The sequence below is a fragment of the Microtus pennsylvanicus genome, chromosome 1 (genome assembly GCF_037038515.1).
Source record: "Microtus pennsylvanicus isolate mMicPen1 chromosome 1, mMicPen1.hap1, whole genome shotgun sequence".
NCBI classification, from domain to species: Eukaryota; Metazoa; Chordata; class Mammalia; order Rodentia; family Cricetidae; genus Microtus; species Microtus pennsylvanicus.
The window spans coordinates 83,807,798-83,826,205 of NC_134579.1; the positions used below are offsets into that span (position 1 = coordinate 83,807,798).

The 18,408-nt window shown below is 43.1% G+C and overlaps 1 protein-coding gene across 2 annotated transcripts in view; it reads left to right on the top strand.

Moving 5' to 3' along the window:
- The window catches only part of LOC142849334 (disks large homolog 5-like), a 40,330-nt gene extending 22,719 nt beyond the window's left edge, over nucleotides 1-17,611 (top strand). For both annotated transcript variants that reach the window (XM_075971295.1, XM_075971302.1), the window contains 5 exons: nucleotides 3,596-3,755; nucleotides 4,859-4,990; nucleotides 5,654-5,837; nucleotides 15,394-15,509; nucleotides 16,673-17,611. In XM_075971295.1, coding sequence (XP_075827410.1) covers nucleotides 3,649-3,755; nucleotides 4,859-4,990; nucleotides 5,654-5,837; nucleotides 15,394-15,509; nucleotides 16,673-16,691 — 558 coding nt within the window. In that variant the 5' untranslated portion in view covers nucleotides 3,596-3,648 and the 3' untranslated portion in view covers nucleotides 16,692-17,611. The remainder of the gene's footprint in view (nucleotides 1-3,595; nucleotides 3,756-4,858; nucleotides 4,991-5,653; nucleotides 5,838-15,393; nucleotides 15,510-16,672) is intronic.
- The last annotated feature ends 797 nt before the right edge of the window (nucleotides 17,612-18,408 follow it).

Genomic DNA, 18,408 nt, shown 5'->3' on the forward strand with positions numbered 1-18,408 from the left:
AGCCTCTCCAAATGCCTGTCCTTTTCATGATCTCCCCATGGGTATTGTACCCAAAGCCATTAACAAGCACATATATCATAACACCTGGCTCTAGGCCAAGGAATTTGGGTTTGTTTGCTGATAGAAGGACCATAGCAGTGATGTACATCATATTCTATCCCATGATTGTGTGCCTCTTCTATCTGTATGCGTGTGCATGTGCTTGTGTGTTTCCAACTTAGGGTGCCTCTTCACAGCCCCGACAGACCTCTGACTTGTCACTGCTCATGCCTCAGTATATTGATTCAAGGTCTGGACCATCATATTGTTTCTAGGACTGTTTTTTCTAAATATCTGAGGGATCATCTGGCCTCATGTGACTCCAACCAGACACGTCAAGAGTGAATTACATCTTCACTCACTACCTTATAGCCTGAGTGAGCTCTGCTGATTCTCCAGGGGAAATTTTTTATTACTACCTGTATAAGAGCTTCCTTTTCCCTTTTTGACCCCAGAGAGGCTCCTGATATGGGTGCTTGGTTTAAGGTCATTTTGGAGTGAGGAGATGAGTCAGAGGTAATGGCTGTACCATGGACAGCAGCAGACCCCTCCCTGGACATTCTGTTGTATCCTGGAGCCCTGATTCTCTGTGATGTCATCAGTGTTGTGGCAACACCAACTGCCTGTGGGGCATCTGTTCATTGCCTACTGGTTTTGGACGTAGCCATGTTGGCAAGACTGAGCAGGCTCCTTGGGAGACAGAAGGGAGAACATAACGAGACTAGAGGGAGGCAGAAGGAAGCTGGCCTTCAACCTCAGTGTCGCTCATCAAGACATAAATGGTTCTGGGGAAAACGCAGTGAGTCCTGGGGAGGGAGTGGGGAGTTTCTTGATGGTGGAGGGCCTCAGCTTGGTTTTTCATAGTGATTCAGAGGATCTTAGAGCTTCGTGGAGGTAATGAATCTATCCTGCTTCTCTCTGTTACTAAAGAGTAGTCCTGGAGTTTAGGGTTTCTGATGCTTAGATTGGCAGAGAGCCAGTAATGGTCAACCCTGCAGCTGCTGTGCTAGGGGCCCTCTGTTTTGACTCTGAGTGGGAAGGAAGGAGAGAGGGATGAATGAGGTTTCAGTTACAGCACTGAGCTTCACCCACACTGGTTTTCTTTTGGTTGTGGGTCACTAATAACAGGAGAGTAAAATCCTCGAGCCAAAACTGGACGATCTCAAATTTTACCTCACATCCACTTGCAGGGTAGGAACCATTGGGTATTGCTGCATGTCAGTGACCCCTAAGGTTTCTGAGTTCCTGAATCTCAATAGCCAGTCATCTTTAACTTGACTTTAACTTTAACTTGAGTGCAGGAATGAGCCATCACTCTCCCTGCAAGTGTCTGTTCTTGGTGAGTGAGGGCTCACCTGTGGATGCCCTTAGGTGTCTCCAGCCTGTCCTGTCACTAGGTGATCTCACCTTTGCTAACATCATGATGGATGGAATGTACTCTGCTGAAGTTTGGCGAAAATTTTCATCATTACCCATGTGACTCATCTTTGGTCTGACGGGTCACCCACAATCCCCATCACCCCCACACATTGTAACAGCCTTGTGGATATTTCCTGAGGTACTCATTCACTTCATGAAACTGAACTTCATTCCACATCAACATGAGCTAATTTCTTAGTATCCTTCACTTCCCATCTTTTTGATTCGGAGGTGAAGAGCCATTCCTTGGGAATGTTTAGAAAATGAGTCTTGACCTCCATAAATGATGAAGTATTAAATTATAATTAATTGGAGTCTATCTATCAGAGAGCTGCTGACGAGTTTCCCCTGTGTCTCAGGGAAGGCACCTGAAAAAGCCAGCTTGTCTTTTGGTGAACTGGGGAAGAGACGGTTATGAGATAAGTGATGGCAGTTGGCAGTGACCCTAACAGTCCGTTCTCTGGACATTCTGCTGTATCCTAAAGAGTCGTTGGAATCTTTATTTGAAATCTACAGGGTTGCATTCTTGGGGCACTCATTATGTGTTGAAATAGGAGCAGCAGGTCTGCGTCCTCGGCACCCGGCCGCCCACATGGCTAGCTTTACCCGAAATAATTACACGGAAACTGTATTCTTTTAAACACTGCCTGATCCTTTAGTCAGTTTCTTATTGGCTAGCTCTTACACATCGATCTAACCCATTTCTATTAATCTGTGCAGCCCATGAACTGGCTTACCAGGAATGATCTTAACCTGTGTCTGCCTGCAGTGGGAGAATCATGGCGACTCCTGATTCAGCTTCTTTCTCCCAGCATTCTGTTCTGTTTTCTCCGCCTTCCTAAGGGTTGGCCTATCAAATGGGTCTAGGCAGTTTCTTTATTAATAAGAAATCACTCCCACATCAATTATGTGCATATAGGGTTCACCAGAAGACACAATGGCAAGATTGAGCACACTGGTTGGCAGAGAATCTGACTTTCGAAGGAGGAGGTTGGGGGTTGAGTTGGACCTTACAGAAATGGGGTTTAGTAGCTGGGATCTTGGAAGAGATGGTTCTATATTGCTTCTCTGGGTTACTAAAGTGTAGTAATATGAACGGCGGCGGGGCTATGTCCCCAAAACCCCAGCCACCCGGCTCCGGCTAGCTTATGGCCCGAAATAATTACACAGACGCTGTATTCTTTTAAACACTGCTTGGCCCTTAGCTCTAGCCCTTACTGGCTAATTCTGATATCCCTATCAACCCATCTCTAACAATCTGTGAGCACCGGTCTTACCGGGAAGATTCTAGCCTAAGTCCATCCTGGGTCGGAGCTGGGGCATGGTGTGCGTCTTCCCTGGAACAGGTAGCATGGCGTCTCTCCTGCGTCTGCTCCGGAGAGCGGAGCTGCGGAGTCTGACCTCACTTCCTCTTCCTCCCGGCATTCTGTTCTGTTTACTCCACCCACCTAAGGGTGGGCCTATCCAATGGGCCTAGCAGTTTCTTTATTGCTTAACCAAGGAAATCAACAGATTGATATATGACACTCCCCCATCACTAAAGTGCAGACCCATAGTGAAGGATTGCTGCTAGTTAGTTTGGCAGAGATCCAGGAGTTGTCAAGGTTACAGCTGCTGTTCTGTGAGTTCCTTAATTTTATTTTGAGTGGCAAAGACCAGCAGGAGGCACAGACTAATGGGGTGTGAGAGTAGGTTGTTGCTACAACTCATCATCAGTGATTTCTTTAGGTTCTGTGAGAATCCCATGGGAAATTCCCTATCTATGCACCAGGGTCTCAGACATTCAGTTACTTCTATTCCAGGCCACACTAAGAGACTGAGAGTCTCTAAGCACTGGAGACTCCAGGAATTTTCTGTATCACATCAGAAATGAGTTGAAATTTCCAAAGCAGCATGGCTGGGTGACATATGCCTTTCAGGGCCAGTGGGGCAGCAGGAGGGGCTGATACACATAGCTAGCCACAGTGAGTGGAGACAGAGGCATGGCTTATGGGCTCCCAGTTTGAGGAGTTGTCCTGATCCTTCACTGTGTTCCATGCATTCACTCTTCCTTGGCCTCTTCTTCGAACTCAACATGATCTCTCCTGGTCCTGTGCCATACTACTGCATAAATTCACTAATATTTATCTACCTGCAGGGAGTGCTGGAAAAACATCAACCCCAAACTCTGTTACTGGGCAGGAGCAGCGGATGAACAAGGTGGATACACTGACCCTGCAGCTTCAGATGATGACCCAAGAAAGGAATGAACTTCGTGGAATTCTGGCTAATTATACCAACAAGGATTTGAACAACAGGTAGCCATTTTGTCTAGTTCCTGGGTAACTGTCTTGACCCTACCGAGTCAACCCCAGCATTCCTCAGGTCACTGGAGGCTGCACCTCCAGAGTGTTCTGCCTAAACTAAATATCCTGAGGGCATCTGAGAGGCAAAGCTGAACCCTGGGAAGGAGTGATATCAGGACACAGGCTGTGTGATTCCTCCAAATAAAAAGCAGAGCCTGTGGCCTGGATCAATCTGGGGATGGCGCAATACTTGTGAGCTCTCAGCACACATTTCATGAGGCCTTGACAGGTGTTAGCTTGTGGACGCTGCTCGGTGCTGTGAGTTTATGGTGAGTCTTTGTGCTTAACCAGCAGGTGCTTGAATACTGGCTGCTCCTGGGAGCAGCTGCAGGGGCCTAGTCGTCTTGGTGCAGCTCAGTGTGTGACTTGAGGTCTGAACTTCCTCACTGCTCCTCTCTAGTCTGGTTTCTTATATTCTGAGACAATTCTGCCTGCCTACATTTATTTGGCATCCTCCGTGTATTTGTGTGTGTGTGTGTGTGTCCTAGCAGTTGGGGGGTCTGTGGCATGTGGTTCTTTCTGTGCCACAGTTTCCAGGTGATCCCACTAAGTTCCCTTAGGGTCAGGGAACTCCACTATGACCAGTGATGGTGCTCCTGGCCTGTGTGCTCACCTTGGCAGCCCATTGGAATCCACTGGAAACTTATATAACTATCCTTCAGTCAGGTCTGCTCGCTGTTAACACTGATTTTGAGCTTTAGACATCCATGTAGCAATACGAATCTGGGATCAAAAATCCCCGTTCTGAAGACGGGAACAACATTATCATAGATTTCTGGTGGGATCAGACTTGTGACACAGGCTCCCCAGGACTTAACTATTCTATTCCTCCAGGCCCATTAATGGAACTCATGCAGCTCTGGATCACTCCCTTTGCACCCCTGATTGCTGGTCTGGGGCCACATCAGCAAGTTTAAACAGCACCAGGTTGTCCTCGTTCATAGCTATCAGTGACATTGACTGTGCTGGGGTGTTTAGGGCACAGCCTGAAATCATAGGATCATTAAGTCCAGAATTCACGGGGTTCTTTGCTCTGGGGCTATGCCCTAATACAGGCTAAATTTTGAGTTGGAGATGGTGAATATGGAGCATAAGAAAGTGATGTTGGATCTACAGAAATTCCCCATGGAGATGAGAGAGGCCTTGTACAAGTGCAAGGAGCTGACTGAGGAAACTGTCTCTGACAGGTGAGTGACTGACTTCACTGGGACTCTATTCCTTGGCAGTGACTGCTTTTGCCATGTTTTTGTCTTTGAACCAGAGTGAGGACTTTCCTTTTGGCCTGTCTCCCTATAAAAAGCAGTCTGTCTTATGCTCTTGACTTGGACCTACTGGACTAGTTTTGCTAAGACTGAAGTATCTGTGAGCCCATCACAACATTGTCCTGCCAGGCTCAGGAGCCTCTCGATAGAAAATCTATTTGTACTATGATAAAGGTGTCAGGCATTTGTTGGTCTTGGGGGCTCTGGTAGGGGTTTACAGAGGTGATCCCATTCTACCCATTGATAGAATATATTTCAATTGGGTCTGCTGTCCTCCCTCAGAGAATGTTTGTCTTCTACCTCTCAACCTGCTGATGCTTTCCCAATACCATGGACAGTTAAGTACATGTGGTAGGAGGCAAACCCTACTGTCAGAAGTACATGCATTTCTTTTATTGTAACAGTTTTCAAAAGCAGTCTGAGTCTTTCTGTAATTTGGCCATTCTCTGACATTTGACAGCCACTAGGGTATCCTGGCATGGTGACTGTGGGCTCTGGTCTAGGGCTGTCTGGGGACATGAAAGTTTGCATGGGTGATGTGGGAGATGGAGGCTAGGTAGGTCTCATGGTGTTTTTGTGATGTTTCAGCATCCTCCACAACCAGCTCCTGAGTGAGCGAACTCAGTTGAAGAAAAAAGTGAGCATGTTGAGAGAGGAGAACCGAAAGCTATGGAGGGAGCAGATTTCAATGCAAGTGGCCTGTGAGAAGGTGAAGAATCTCTATGAAAAGACCGATGAGAAGTTCTGTGAGCTATGTGACGAGTTGGATAAGGTAGGCTGCAGCAATGTGGGCAGGCTTTCCACCATCAGTAGTAATACACACACACACACACAAACACACACACACACACACACTCACAGGTGATCATCCCACTTTTCCAGTAGCTCACTAACATCCTGTCCAATTGTTGATTTCTGTGATTAATCCAAGACTTTCTCAGGATTTAGCATCCTGTGAGATCAATGGCTGGAAACATCTTTGAAGGAAAAAATCCTTTGTAAATGTCAAAGGGGTGGTTCTCGTCTACATTTTTAATCTTTTTTCATGTTTCATCAGTTCAACCTCCTTCCCTCCTCCCAGTCATTCACTCCCTGTTTCCCGGACCCCGGGTCCACTCCTCCTTAATTTCCCTTCAGAAAATAGCAGTTCTCCCATGGTTATCTAATCTAATTATTAAAATAACATTAAACCTGGGCTTTGCTCATGTTTGTTACACATTCTAACAATGAGATATATCACCAAATCCTTTTAAAGTCTTGAGATATGATCACACTACATTCCAAAGATTAGCTTTGAACTCACAGTGGAGTTCAGTCCAGACTTTAATGTTCAGTCCATCTGTCTCAGTCTCTGAGTAGGTAGGATTAAGGGTTTGCATCACAAGCTCAAACTTAGTCTAAATACTTAAAGACTTGATGCTTGACCCAAATGTCCAAGGTCAGTAGATTATACGTTTGTGCTTTCTTTTTGTTGTTGGTTTTTTTTTTTTTTTTTTTTTTTTGGTTTTTTCGAGACATGGTTTCTCTGTAGTTTTGGAGCCTGTCCTGGAACTAGCTCTTGTAGATTAGGCTGGTCTCGAACTCACAAAGATCTGCCTCCCTCTGCCTCCCGAGTGCTGTGATTAGTGGCGTGCGCCACCACCATCCGGCTTACATTTGTGTTTTTAAGACATAGGTGCTAAATTATAGTCATCTCAAAAGCATCGGTGAAAATATAATTTAAGATGCTTTGTCATTAGTAGACAGGTAGCTTTAAGACGAATAACAACATAAAGATAGCTTTCATTCATTTAAACATTCAAGAGTCTATGTTGGGAGTCCCATAAATGCCACACAGTAAGCTATACCTGCAGCAAACAGAGAAGATGTCTGTCCTGAAAGAACTGATGAAGTTATTACCTTTAATTCATCTCTTCCATTATAGCTGGTGTCTGCTCGGTGCAACCCTCCAGCTCTCATTGCGTTTGAGACCTCCAGGAGCAGAGGATTTTCCTGCAGGAGGCAGAATCTAACCCTTACTAAGGATCTGTCCATAAATTTTACTCTTCACAGAAAAGCAATTTTACCTCCTTCCCACTAGCCATGGCCTATGAATCCCAGCTATAAGTGAAAAATATTATATGCCATCGAATCATAGGGATTCCTGCTCCTTGTTAATATTTTAGAGGAAGAAAATTTTAAGCTCTCCTTTTGGGTAGAGATTACACAGTTAATAACTCTGTTTTAAAGTGTTGTGACTCTTCAACGATTCACATTTTTGTATTGAGTGAACATTTCCTTTTATTGACAATAAATTATTCTCACATACCATAGTTTTCTCTACCGCCACTTCTCTCAGCTCCTATAAACCTCTCTTTTTCCAGATCTGCTACCCTTTGTTTTCTTTCCAGAAAAGAACAGGCAAGCATGACAAAACAAGAAAAAGGCCTTCATACCGAGGCTGGACAAAGCTTTCCAATAGAAGGAAAGGCATCCCAAGAGCAGACAAAAGAGTCAGAGACACCCCACACCCACTCCCACTATTAAGAGTCCCACCAAAACACCAACATCTATGCAGAGAACATGGTGCAGACCCATGCAGGCCCCATACAGAACTCTGTGAGCCTATGTGAGCCCTGTTTACTTGATTCAGTGGGCCATGTTCTCCTAGTGCCCTCCAGCCCATCATTCCCGCTTACGCCTAAAATCCGCACTCCCCCCCATTTCTTCTGAAAGTTTTCCTGAGCTCCAATGGGTAGGACTGATAGAAAGTTCGAATTTAGATACTCACTTCCACACAACTACTGCTAGAGAAAAGCTCTCTGATGAGGACCAGCAAGGCACCAATCTATGAGTATAGCAGAACATTGATAGGAATATTAGTAATCAGTTCATTGGTTTTTTTTTTTTTGTTTGTTTTTCGAGACAGGGTTTCTCTGTGGTTTTGGAACCTGTCTTGGAACTAGCTCTTCTACACCAGGCTGGTCTCGAACTCACAGAGATCCGCCTACCTCTGCCTCCCAAGTGCTGGTATTAAAGGCGTGCGCCACCATCACCCGGCATTTATTTTTTTAGTTATGTTTCCGTCTGTGCTACATCTCTGAGCGATTTTTTCTCCAGATTTTAGCCATCCAGGGATTATAGGGCATGGATGCCTCACCTTGCATGAGCCTCAAGTTAAGCCAGACATTGTATGGCCACTCTCTCGAGTTCTGCACCAACAGTACCCCAGCATAACTTGCAGGGAGGACAGACTGTAAGTCAAGGTTTTTGTGGCTCAGTTGATGTCATGTTTCTCTTTCTGTGACCTGCAGAGTACCTTCCCATGCCAAAGAGACTAGAGCATATGGGTGAAGGCTCCATGCAGGCAACAGCTTGCTCTCTCTAGGTTCAATGATGTGTAGATGTTGTCCACAACAGTGGGACCCCACTGTTAGTTTTCAGAGAGCAACACTCTGTCCTAGCATGAGCCGGAGCTGTATAGGGATCTCCACAGAATCCCCTCCAGCCAAATATTCAACTGAATGCAATCCAGTCTCAGCACTGGAAGACTTTCTTGGCTACAGAAGATGGTCAGTTCAGACTCTGTATGTTCCACTACTAGGATTCCTCCCTAGGATCCCCCATATAGATTGCAGGAAGCTTTATCTGTACTAGCTTTCCATAGCAGCCTCTGGGAGCCCCCCAACTCCAACACTCTCCACACTCTCTCCCTCCATCCCTCCCCGCTACAGGATCCCTTTCAATTCCCTCCCCACCTAACCAAAGTTTACTGGCAAAATCTAATCTATTTTCTTTTCCCAGGGAAATACTTCTGTTTCCTCTAGTGACCTTCTCTTTACCTAACTTTTCTGGGTTGTAGAAAGTGGCTTGATTATCAATTACTTAACAACTGATGCCCACTTCTAAGTAAATATATATAATATGTGTTTTTCAGGATCTCAGATATCTCTGTCAGCATGATTTTTTTCTAGCTCCACCCATTTGCTTATAATAGCAATTGGATATCACTTTTCAAACAGCCAAGTAATATTCTCTTATGTAAATGTACTGCCCGTTCTTTATCCTTTCTTCCATTGAGGGACATCAATGTTGTTTCCCGTTTCTGGTTATTATGAATAAAGCCAGAGTGAAGATATTTGAGCAAGTGTTCTTGTGATAGGATAGAGCATCCTTTAGATATATGTCCAAGAACGGTGTACCTAGATTTTGAGGTAAATCAGTTCCCAATTTTTCTGAGGAATCGCCATGTTGATGCCATAGAGGCTGGACAACTCTGGACTCCCACTAGAAATGGAGCAGTGTTTCCTTTGCTACAAATCCACACCACCATAAGCTGTCATTCGTGCCATTGATCTTAGCCATTCTGACAGGTGTAAGGTGGAATCTCAAAGGAGTTTTTGGTTCAAATTCCCCTGAAGGGTAAGAATGTTGATCATTTCTTTAAATGTTTCTCAGCTATTTGTGATTCTTCTTTTTTTTTCTGTTTCTATCTGTACCACGTTTCATAATTGAACGATTTGGATGGTTGATGTCTAGTCTATTGAATGTTTTGTATATTTTGGGTATTAGCCCTCTGTCAGATGCGAGTTGATGAAAATCATTTCCCATTCTTTAAACCTCTATTTTCTCCTACTCATGGTGTTCTGTAGTAATAAGGGCGGCGGCGCAGGACTGTGTCCCCAAAACCCCAGCCGCCTGCCCGGCTAGCTTATGCCCCGAAATAATTACACGGACACTGTATTCTTTTAAAAACTGCTTTGGCCCCTTCCTATCTAGCCTCTTCTAGGCTAATTCTCACATATTAATTTAGCCCATTTCTAATCATCTGTGTAGCGCCCCTAGGTGCGCTTACCGGGAAGATTCTAGCCTAAGTCCATCCTGGGTCGGAGCTGGGGCATGGTGTGCGTCTTCCCTGGAGCAGGTAGCATGGCGTCTCTCCTGAGGCGTCTGCTCCGGAGAGCAGAGCTGTGGAGTCTGACCTCACTTCCTTTCCTCCCGGCATTCTGTTCTGTTTACTCCACCCACCTAAGGGTGGGCCTATCAAATGGGCCTAGCAGTTTCTTTATTGCTTAACCAATGAAATCAACAGATTAATATATGACACTCCCACATCACTTCCCCTTTTTCTGTTTAAACAAAAAAAAGAAAGGCTTTAACTTTAACATAGTAAAATTACATATAGCAAAACAGTTATCAAGCAAGAATTACAGTTACAGCCGGGCAGTGGTGGCGCACGCCTTTAATCCCAGCACTCGGGAGGCAGAGGCAGGCGGATCTCTGGGAGTTCGAGGTCAGCCTGGTCTACAAGAGCTAGTTCCAGGACGGGCACCAAAGCTACAGAGAAACCCTGTCTCGAAAAACCAAAAAAAAAAAAAAAAAAAAAGAATTACAGTTACAATATTTATATCTATTTTATCTTTTATCATAACTAAGGAAAACTATAACTATCTATTCATTCTTCAACTCCATCAAAGACTCCAGAAGGATATAATACTACCTAAGTAAACAAGAAATAAGAAAACTCTAGAAATGACAGAGACATCTCGCTGCCTGGACAGTCACCCAAAGTTCCTCTGTACCGTTGGGGCATCCATCTTCAGCCTTCAGGCCCATGGTATTCAGCAGACATTTCCATAAAGCAGGAAAATTCAAGGACAGTTCAGTTACTATCTGCTGTGTCCTGCAGAATGTCTCGCAGACTCTCTCATGAGTCATGAACCCCAAAAGACCGTCTCACCTTTAGGCAAGTTCAGCAGTCCTCTCTCTGCGGGTTCTTTGTGTCCAGTTTATGCAACAGTCCAGGCAAGAGTAGTTTCTTGCCCAAATGGCTATCAAACTCCATAAGGATCCTCTTCGATGTCCATCTTCCTCTTGAAGTAGATTGGTGCTGCCAGGAGCAGAGTGTCTCATTGTCATGAAAAGTCCTCAGTTATTAAAACATTAAATGTCCTATTCTGTAATCTTTGAAAGACATGAAGAATGTCTATCTAAAATATATCTCTATATATCTAGAAAATCTAATGAACATGACTACAAGCTTTACTATTATCGATGATTATCCATTAACAACCTATATTTCTTAATATACAGTACATATTTAAATGAACTACACAATCACAATACCTTAATCAAAATCAGAAACACTTATACATATAACAAAATTGACCTTAAATCTCTATCAATAAAGCAAAATCTATACTAATGCAAATTATTCATATCTATATCATATCCCCCTTTAAATGTAAAAGAACATTTATAAACCATATTTGGGAACATGGGCGCAGTTTTTTCTCTCCAAACTGCTTCCTGATGAATGGGGGCGTCGTTAATTAGGTCTTTCATGGTATAACCTGTGTGCCAGGGTCATCTCAGTTGGCAGTTGAGCAAAGCAATTTTCTGAAGATGTTCACAGCAACCCTTCAGGAGGACGTGGTCCATCATACCAAATCGGAATAGAAGAAATCCATAGAGTCTCATCCTCTGTGAAAACAAAAGAAGAATCTCTTTTCCAAAGTATCATATCCTTAGATCCAAATTCTGAAATCATACCCTCATGATATCCGTTCTGGTTCCACTGGGCAGCCCATATAATGAAATGTCTCTCTGTATTTAGCTCCTTCACAGTCAAAAATTTTAAAGAAAACACAATGTACATAATCCAGACTCTCTGTGAATTTTCCATTTTTTTACGTGGCTTATGTTTCTTTATTTCTTTTAATCTCTTAACTATCTGTACTCTGTCTCTTTAAAGACTTTACCTTTTTTTTTTAACCATTAACTTTATTTTCTATATTCCTTTTCTTCTCTCTCTCTCAAGCCTACGTACATTCATCCAACAGTGTGACTCATTTAGTGGTCTGAATCTGTCCTATTGTGAATCTGCAATTTTTTACTATCCAGGAGCACTTTTGATTTGCACCTTTAAATCACTAGGCGCTTAAGAATCTAAGCTGTGACATTCCTAGGTTAACTTTTTGCTTTTTGAGCGTATATCTGTAGACCAGGCTGTCTTTGAACTCTCAGAGATCCGCCTGTCTCTGCCTCCCAGGCATTGGGATTAAAGGTGTTTGCTACTACACCTTGAACTCACAGAGATTTGTTTGTCTCTGCCTTCTAGGCACTGGGATTAAAGGCGTGTGCTACCACACCTTGAAGTCACAGAGGTTTACTTTAAGAATTTTAACTTTTAGTCTGCATGTATTTTTAACACACTTTAAACCATTCAGAAATTTTCTCTGTCTTTGAATCTCTCTTTACTGTATATCTCTCTTTTTCTGACCACACGAGTCTTTAATTTACCAAGCAATCTCAGTAGGACTAAAGGTGTGGCTTTGCGGGCTAGATGTAGCCCATTCCTTAGCTTTCCAGCCTCATGGCTGAGGTACTGGCTGCAAGGTCCCTGCCAGCCAGCTAGCTACAACAGACAACACTCAAGTCCTCTCTCGGTAGCTGGCCCTCCTGTCTCAAACAGTCAGAGTTTGCCCTGGCAGGATGGCCCAGAAAGCCGGCATTATTAAATGGCGCAGTTTTTTTCCTGCTACGGCTGAAAACCGAAAAGCATGTGTTCAGCTTTTCATTAACACTGTTTAAGTGTTTTGTGGCAGGACCTCTTAATGAGCCGCAGGGTTTTGCAGCAAAAGCTGAGTCAGGAAGCCTCTTGGGGCTACCAGGTAGGAGCGGCACTCAGCACTTTAATTCTGAGACTGAGCGTGCAGCACAGAAATTCTTTTCATCCAAGTAACATCCAAATCTGACACGCAGAGCACTGCGCAGTCTGAAAGCACGTCCCTGTATGGCGGCAGGAATCCGCCATGCTCTTCCGCCTGCCTAAGCCTGATTCTGCCTTCTGCCCAGGAGCAGGCGGGGAGCTCTGAGTCATCGTCAAGGTCTCAGAGCACTCTCCTTCCGATCCCAAGCGGGAACACTAACATAAAGCCAGAGTTTGCACTGGCGGCACAACCCCAGGAAGCCACGCTTTGAAATGACACAGTGTTTTTTCTGCTGCTGTTGCTGAATCAGGAAATCTCTCTACAGCACGCCACCAACAAACAGCAAAAATCTATGTTAAACTCTCTATCTCCATTATTTTTAAGCCTTCTCAGGTTTTTTAAGTGGGTTTAGTCCATCACGTGGGTGCCATTGGATGGTTGATGTCTAGTCTATTGAATGTTTTGTATATTTTGGGTATTAGCCCTCTGTCAGATGCGAGTTGATGAAAATCATTTCCCATTCTTTAAACCTCTATTTTCTCCTACTCATGGTGTTCCTTGCCTTTAAGTTCCCTGAGGTCCTTTATTAATTGTTGATCTTAGTGCCAGTGTTCTCTTCAGAAATCATCTCCTTTGCTGGCATGTTCCAGCTATTCCTTATATTCTCTCTTGTCTGTTTGTGTGTTGAGGTCTTTCTTCATGAAAGGGTCATAGATTTTTTGGTATCTAGTAAGATGATCACCATATGTTTTTTCTTCATTTTATATGGTAGATTACATTGACTAATTTTCATATGCTGAACTATCCCTACATCTCTAGGTTAAAGACTGCTTGATCATAATAGATGATCTTTTTGAAATATTCTTGGATTTATTTGCAAGTATTTTATTGAGTACTTTTTCATCTATGTCCATTAGGGAAATTGGCCTGTAAGTATCTTTGTTGAGTCTTTCTGTGGTTTGGGTATCAAGGTAACTGCGACCTCATAAAATGATTTGGGCACTGTTTTTTCTGTTTTTATTTTGCAAACTAATTTGAGGAGTATTGCCATTAACTATTCTTTTAAAGTATGGTAGAATTCTGTGCGATAGCCATTTGACCCTGGGTTTTTTTTTTGTGGGGAGGAGGGAGGCTTTTAACAATGGCTTCTATTTCACTGAGGAATGTAGGTTTATTTACTTATCTGATTTTAATTTAACTTTGATAAATGATTCCTATTGAGAAAATTATTTGTTTCTTATAGATAATCCAGTTTGATGAAGTATATGATTTAAAGTATGTCCTTGTGATTCTCTGGATTTCCTCGGCATCCGTTGTTATGTCCCCATACGGTTTCTGATTTTATAAATTGGGATATTCTTTGCCTGTCTTTATTTAGCTTGGATGAGGGTTTATCTATCTTGTTGATTTTCTCAAAGAACCAATTCTTTCTTTCACTGATTTTTATACAATTATCTTTATTTCTATTTTATTGGTTTAGCTGTCAGTTTGATTATTTCTTCTGGTCTAATCCTTTTGGACATATTTCCTTTTGTTCAATAGCTTTGAGGTGTTACTATTAAGTATGATATCTTCCCATTTTTAATGTAGGCACTTAGTGCTCTTAGCACTACTTTCATTGTGTCCCATAAGTTTGCGTAGGTTATGTATTCATTTCCATTGAATTCTAGAAAGTCTTTAATTTCTTTCTTTCTTTATTTGTTGTTCCACTTTTCATTCAATATAGAGATCTTCAATTTGCCTGAACTTATATATGCTTTCCTTTCTTTAGTTGTTGATATACAGTTGTATTCTCTAATTGTCTGATAAATATCTGTTAAGTGTATTTGGTTTAAAACTTCAGTTAATCTAGAGTTTATTAATTTTTGTCTGCATGACCTGCACACTGATGACATGCACATTGGTGAGACTGAGATTATTATTGGTAATAATTTCCATATTAGCATGTGGAAATCAATATGTGTTTTAAGCTATAGTAATGTTTATCTTAAAAATTTACTTAGGGCATAGATGTTAAGAATTGAAATGATGGCCAGGTGGTGGTGGTGCAGACTTTTAATCCAGCTCTTGAAAAACAGAGGGAGGCAGATCTCCTTGTGCTCAAGGCCAGCCTAGCCTACAAGAGCTAGTTCCAGGACAAGCTCCAAAGCTATGGAAAAACCCTGTCTCAAAAAATTTTTTAAAAAAATTAAAATGTTATCTTTGTGGTGTGTCCTTCCCCATGTCTTTTGATTAATTTTGGTTTGAGGTCGATTTTGTTAGGTATTAAAATAGCTACACCAGCTTGTCTTTTAGGTACATTTGCTTGGAAATTTTTTTTTCCAATTCCTTACCCAGAGGTAATGTCTATAATTGATGTTGAAGTTTGTTTCTTGTATGCAGAAGAAAAATGGATCCTGTTTCTGCATCCATTCTGTCATTCTGTGTATTTTTATTAAGGAAATGAGACCATTGATACAGAGAAATATCAAATGATTAATTCTTGTTATTTTGCTGAATGTGTATGTTCTTGTACATGTATATCCAGAAGTGTGCGTTGAGGAGTGAGTGTGTGTGTGTGTGTGTGTGTGTGTGTGTGTGTGTGCGTGCATGTGAGTGTTCAACCCTCCACTAAGAACATAATCTTCTAATGAACAGAAACAGGATATATTGGTGGAAAGACGACAATTCCTGCTGAAGCTGAGGGATCTGGTCACCAAACATATAGAAATGGCAGAAAAGCTGCAGAATCCATTCGCTGTCTCCCAGATGAGGTAGGATCCCAGGCCACGAAGAGGGAGTTATATCAAGTAGTTCCCCAGTATCTGAATCTCTGTCCTATTTGGGTTGCTGGACATTTGCATGACTTTTCAGTCACAGCCAGGGAAAGAACATCTGAGAGTATTGGGCTGGCTCAGTCAACAGAAATGTCTGCACAGGAAGCAATATGTGTTATCCTTAATCTTTCTCAATTGTGTGCACTTCTTCAATTCTGAGTGCTCTCGTGTGTTCTGAGTGCATTGATCCTTCCTATGGTAGTCCCAGACCTAATAGAGGCAGTGTTAATTTTGGAAGACGGTGTCTCCTCCTGCCACTTTATTTTCCTCCAGGAGTATCAGCTTTAGAGATAAAATCCTACACTTGGGCAGATTAGCATACAGCACCTTCTTATTGATTATGGGTTCTCTGCAGTTTGCATCTGTTTCCTGGAAGGTTTCTCTGGAATTAAAATCACATTTAGAGTTTGACATGTTGAATCCAAGGAAGTTTCTGTGCTGAAGGAATAAGCCCAGCCTTCACTGCAGTGTTGTGTTTGCTCCTCTTCAGGGCCTCATACAGTTAATTTCCCAGGTTGCTCACAGTTTCCTGGCATCTGTTCAAGGCCTGTGACCCAGACATTGCTATACTGCTGTTTTTTTCAAAAGAATGTATCTAAACTATTGGAGTAATGGGCTGTTTTTCTAGTTCACCACAGTGTGTATTTCTCAGCTCACTTTCTAGCAGTTTTAAAGGTGGAGAAAAAAAGAAACTCAGGTGCTGTCTTATCCTTGAAGAAGCAAGGAGTGAATGAGCCCAGCTCAAATGTAATGCTGGATTTCCCAGTTGAGTAGAGCTGCTGGGAGCTCAAAAGCTGACAGGGCAGGTCCTTAACAGACCTGTGTTTCAGCCGTTTTCCTCCCCTAAAATGAAAACCTCCAGCATGATCTGGCCACAGTCCAGGATGAGAGTCTCCTGCAGACAGACCTGCTGCAGCAGGAGCCCTAGTGTGCCAGGCCAATGAGCCACCATTGACTCCTGTCCCCTGCAACCTTGGCATTCATGGGGTGGGTTTTCTTCCTTGATGTTTGTTTCCCATGTGTGGACAGTCCCTGGTTTTGTCTAGGCTGTGGTCCAATGAGGCTTCCTATGCATCTGATTGCCTTTCCTTCTCTGACAGCTCCGCTTTGGAGAACTGAGGAGGCTGAAGGAAGCTTCACACATTCTCCACTCGAGCAGCAACACCTACTGAGAAGCAGACCCCTCCTTGTAGCTGTGAAATAACCAGTGAGGAAAATCTCCACCTACTGCAGGGGATCCATCGCCAATCTGATTCATGTTCTGTCGACCCACTATTCCTGGAGAAAGGAAATCATCAGAAAGAAGCCTGACATTCAGAGGACCCACCAAGAATGACTCCAGATCCCGACATTGGTCAGCAGGTGGACCCTGAGTGGCGCACAGCAGCATGGGGAGGATATGCTGCTGAGCAAGGCTTCCTCTGTCAGTTTACTCTCCATGTCTTTAGTAAGCCGGCTGCGCCCTCCATATGTGGTGAGGACTCTCACGAGAAAGACTGTACTGATGCCGTGCTGTAGTCTGTGCACACCACAGGGAAAAGAACAGGATTCCCTCTCCTGTGAGTGCTGAGGGAGACTCCATGTCACAGGAAAGTGTTGGTGAAGATAACGCAGTACAGAGACTACAGCATCCCCCACCTGTGTTAGTCACTGATCGTCCATAAAGAAAATGTCAGGGGATTCTCCAGTTTCACATCCTGGACTGGCACGTCAGTCCTGAGAAAGGGTCTATAGAGGAGGTTTGGTCACCTTTGGTGTCTTTAGGGAGCCAGATGCTCTCGATTGATTTTTTGGATCTAGAGCTAGAGACTATTTTTAGCTTAATTGGAGCAAGGGTTCTGGTTTGGGTTTGGTTTTCATTTGTTTGGATATTTTTTTCTGTGCTTTGGTTTAAATTTTGTTGTTGGTTTTTAAATAATTTATTCTTGTTGTTTTAATAGTTGGCTAAGGCTCTACCCTGTATATACTGACTACCCTTTCTAAAGTTCCTATTGAGTATAATGAGTATTTTTATGAATAAATACAATTTTCGACTACTCGGTTTTACAGCCTTTCTTGAGTCAGATGTGGGGTTGCTCTCCTGTGACTACAGAACTCATGGGCAGAGATGGATTTCTGCACATTCCAGGAGCCTTGGTTACACAGCGGTTTCGCATCCAGGCAGGTCTGCACACGTCTACACAGGAGGGTAGTACCTTGGATGTGGATGGCCTGACCTACTCCTGTCTTTACTACCAAGACTTTCTGTTACAGTCTATTTAAGAGAATGTCATGAAGAAGGGATCTGGAAAGAAAGGAACTCCTCGTTCTGCACTACATTAGTTCTATCCTGGTGTCCAATCACAATTGCACATTGTGATCCTGGGATAGCAAACCACTGAAAGTTGCCTTTGAAATGCATGAGCAAAGGGTGCCCACAGCAGAGGGGAACTGCTGAGCTGCAAGTTTGTATTCTGGAGATGCCTTCCAACCTCTCACTCCTAAACCATGTATGTCACAAGGGGAAGCTGTAGAGTAAGGGCCTGCTCCAACACTGTCATCTACTTACAGTAGGAATATTGGGAACAGAGTCAGAAGGATTCATTCAAAGCTCTGAAATGGTCCCACCCATTGTTTTATGTCACAAAACAGTTGATAAAATTCCATAAGGCTGTTTCATATAGGTTACTCAAAACATCATTTCATCTGCTAAATTTAAGAAGTGTAAGTTTATGGTTTAGAGAGATTGTTCGGTAGTTAAGGGCACTTGGGTTTGGTTCCCAGCTTAATAAGGGGGCTCACATCCTTTTGAATCTAAAATTCCAGGGGACCCAATACCTTCTGACCTCAGCACCAA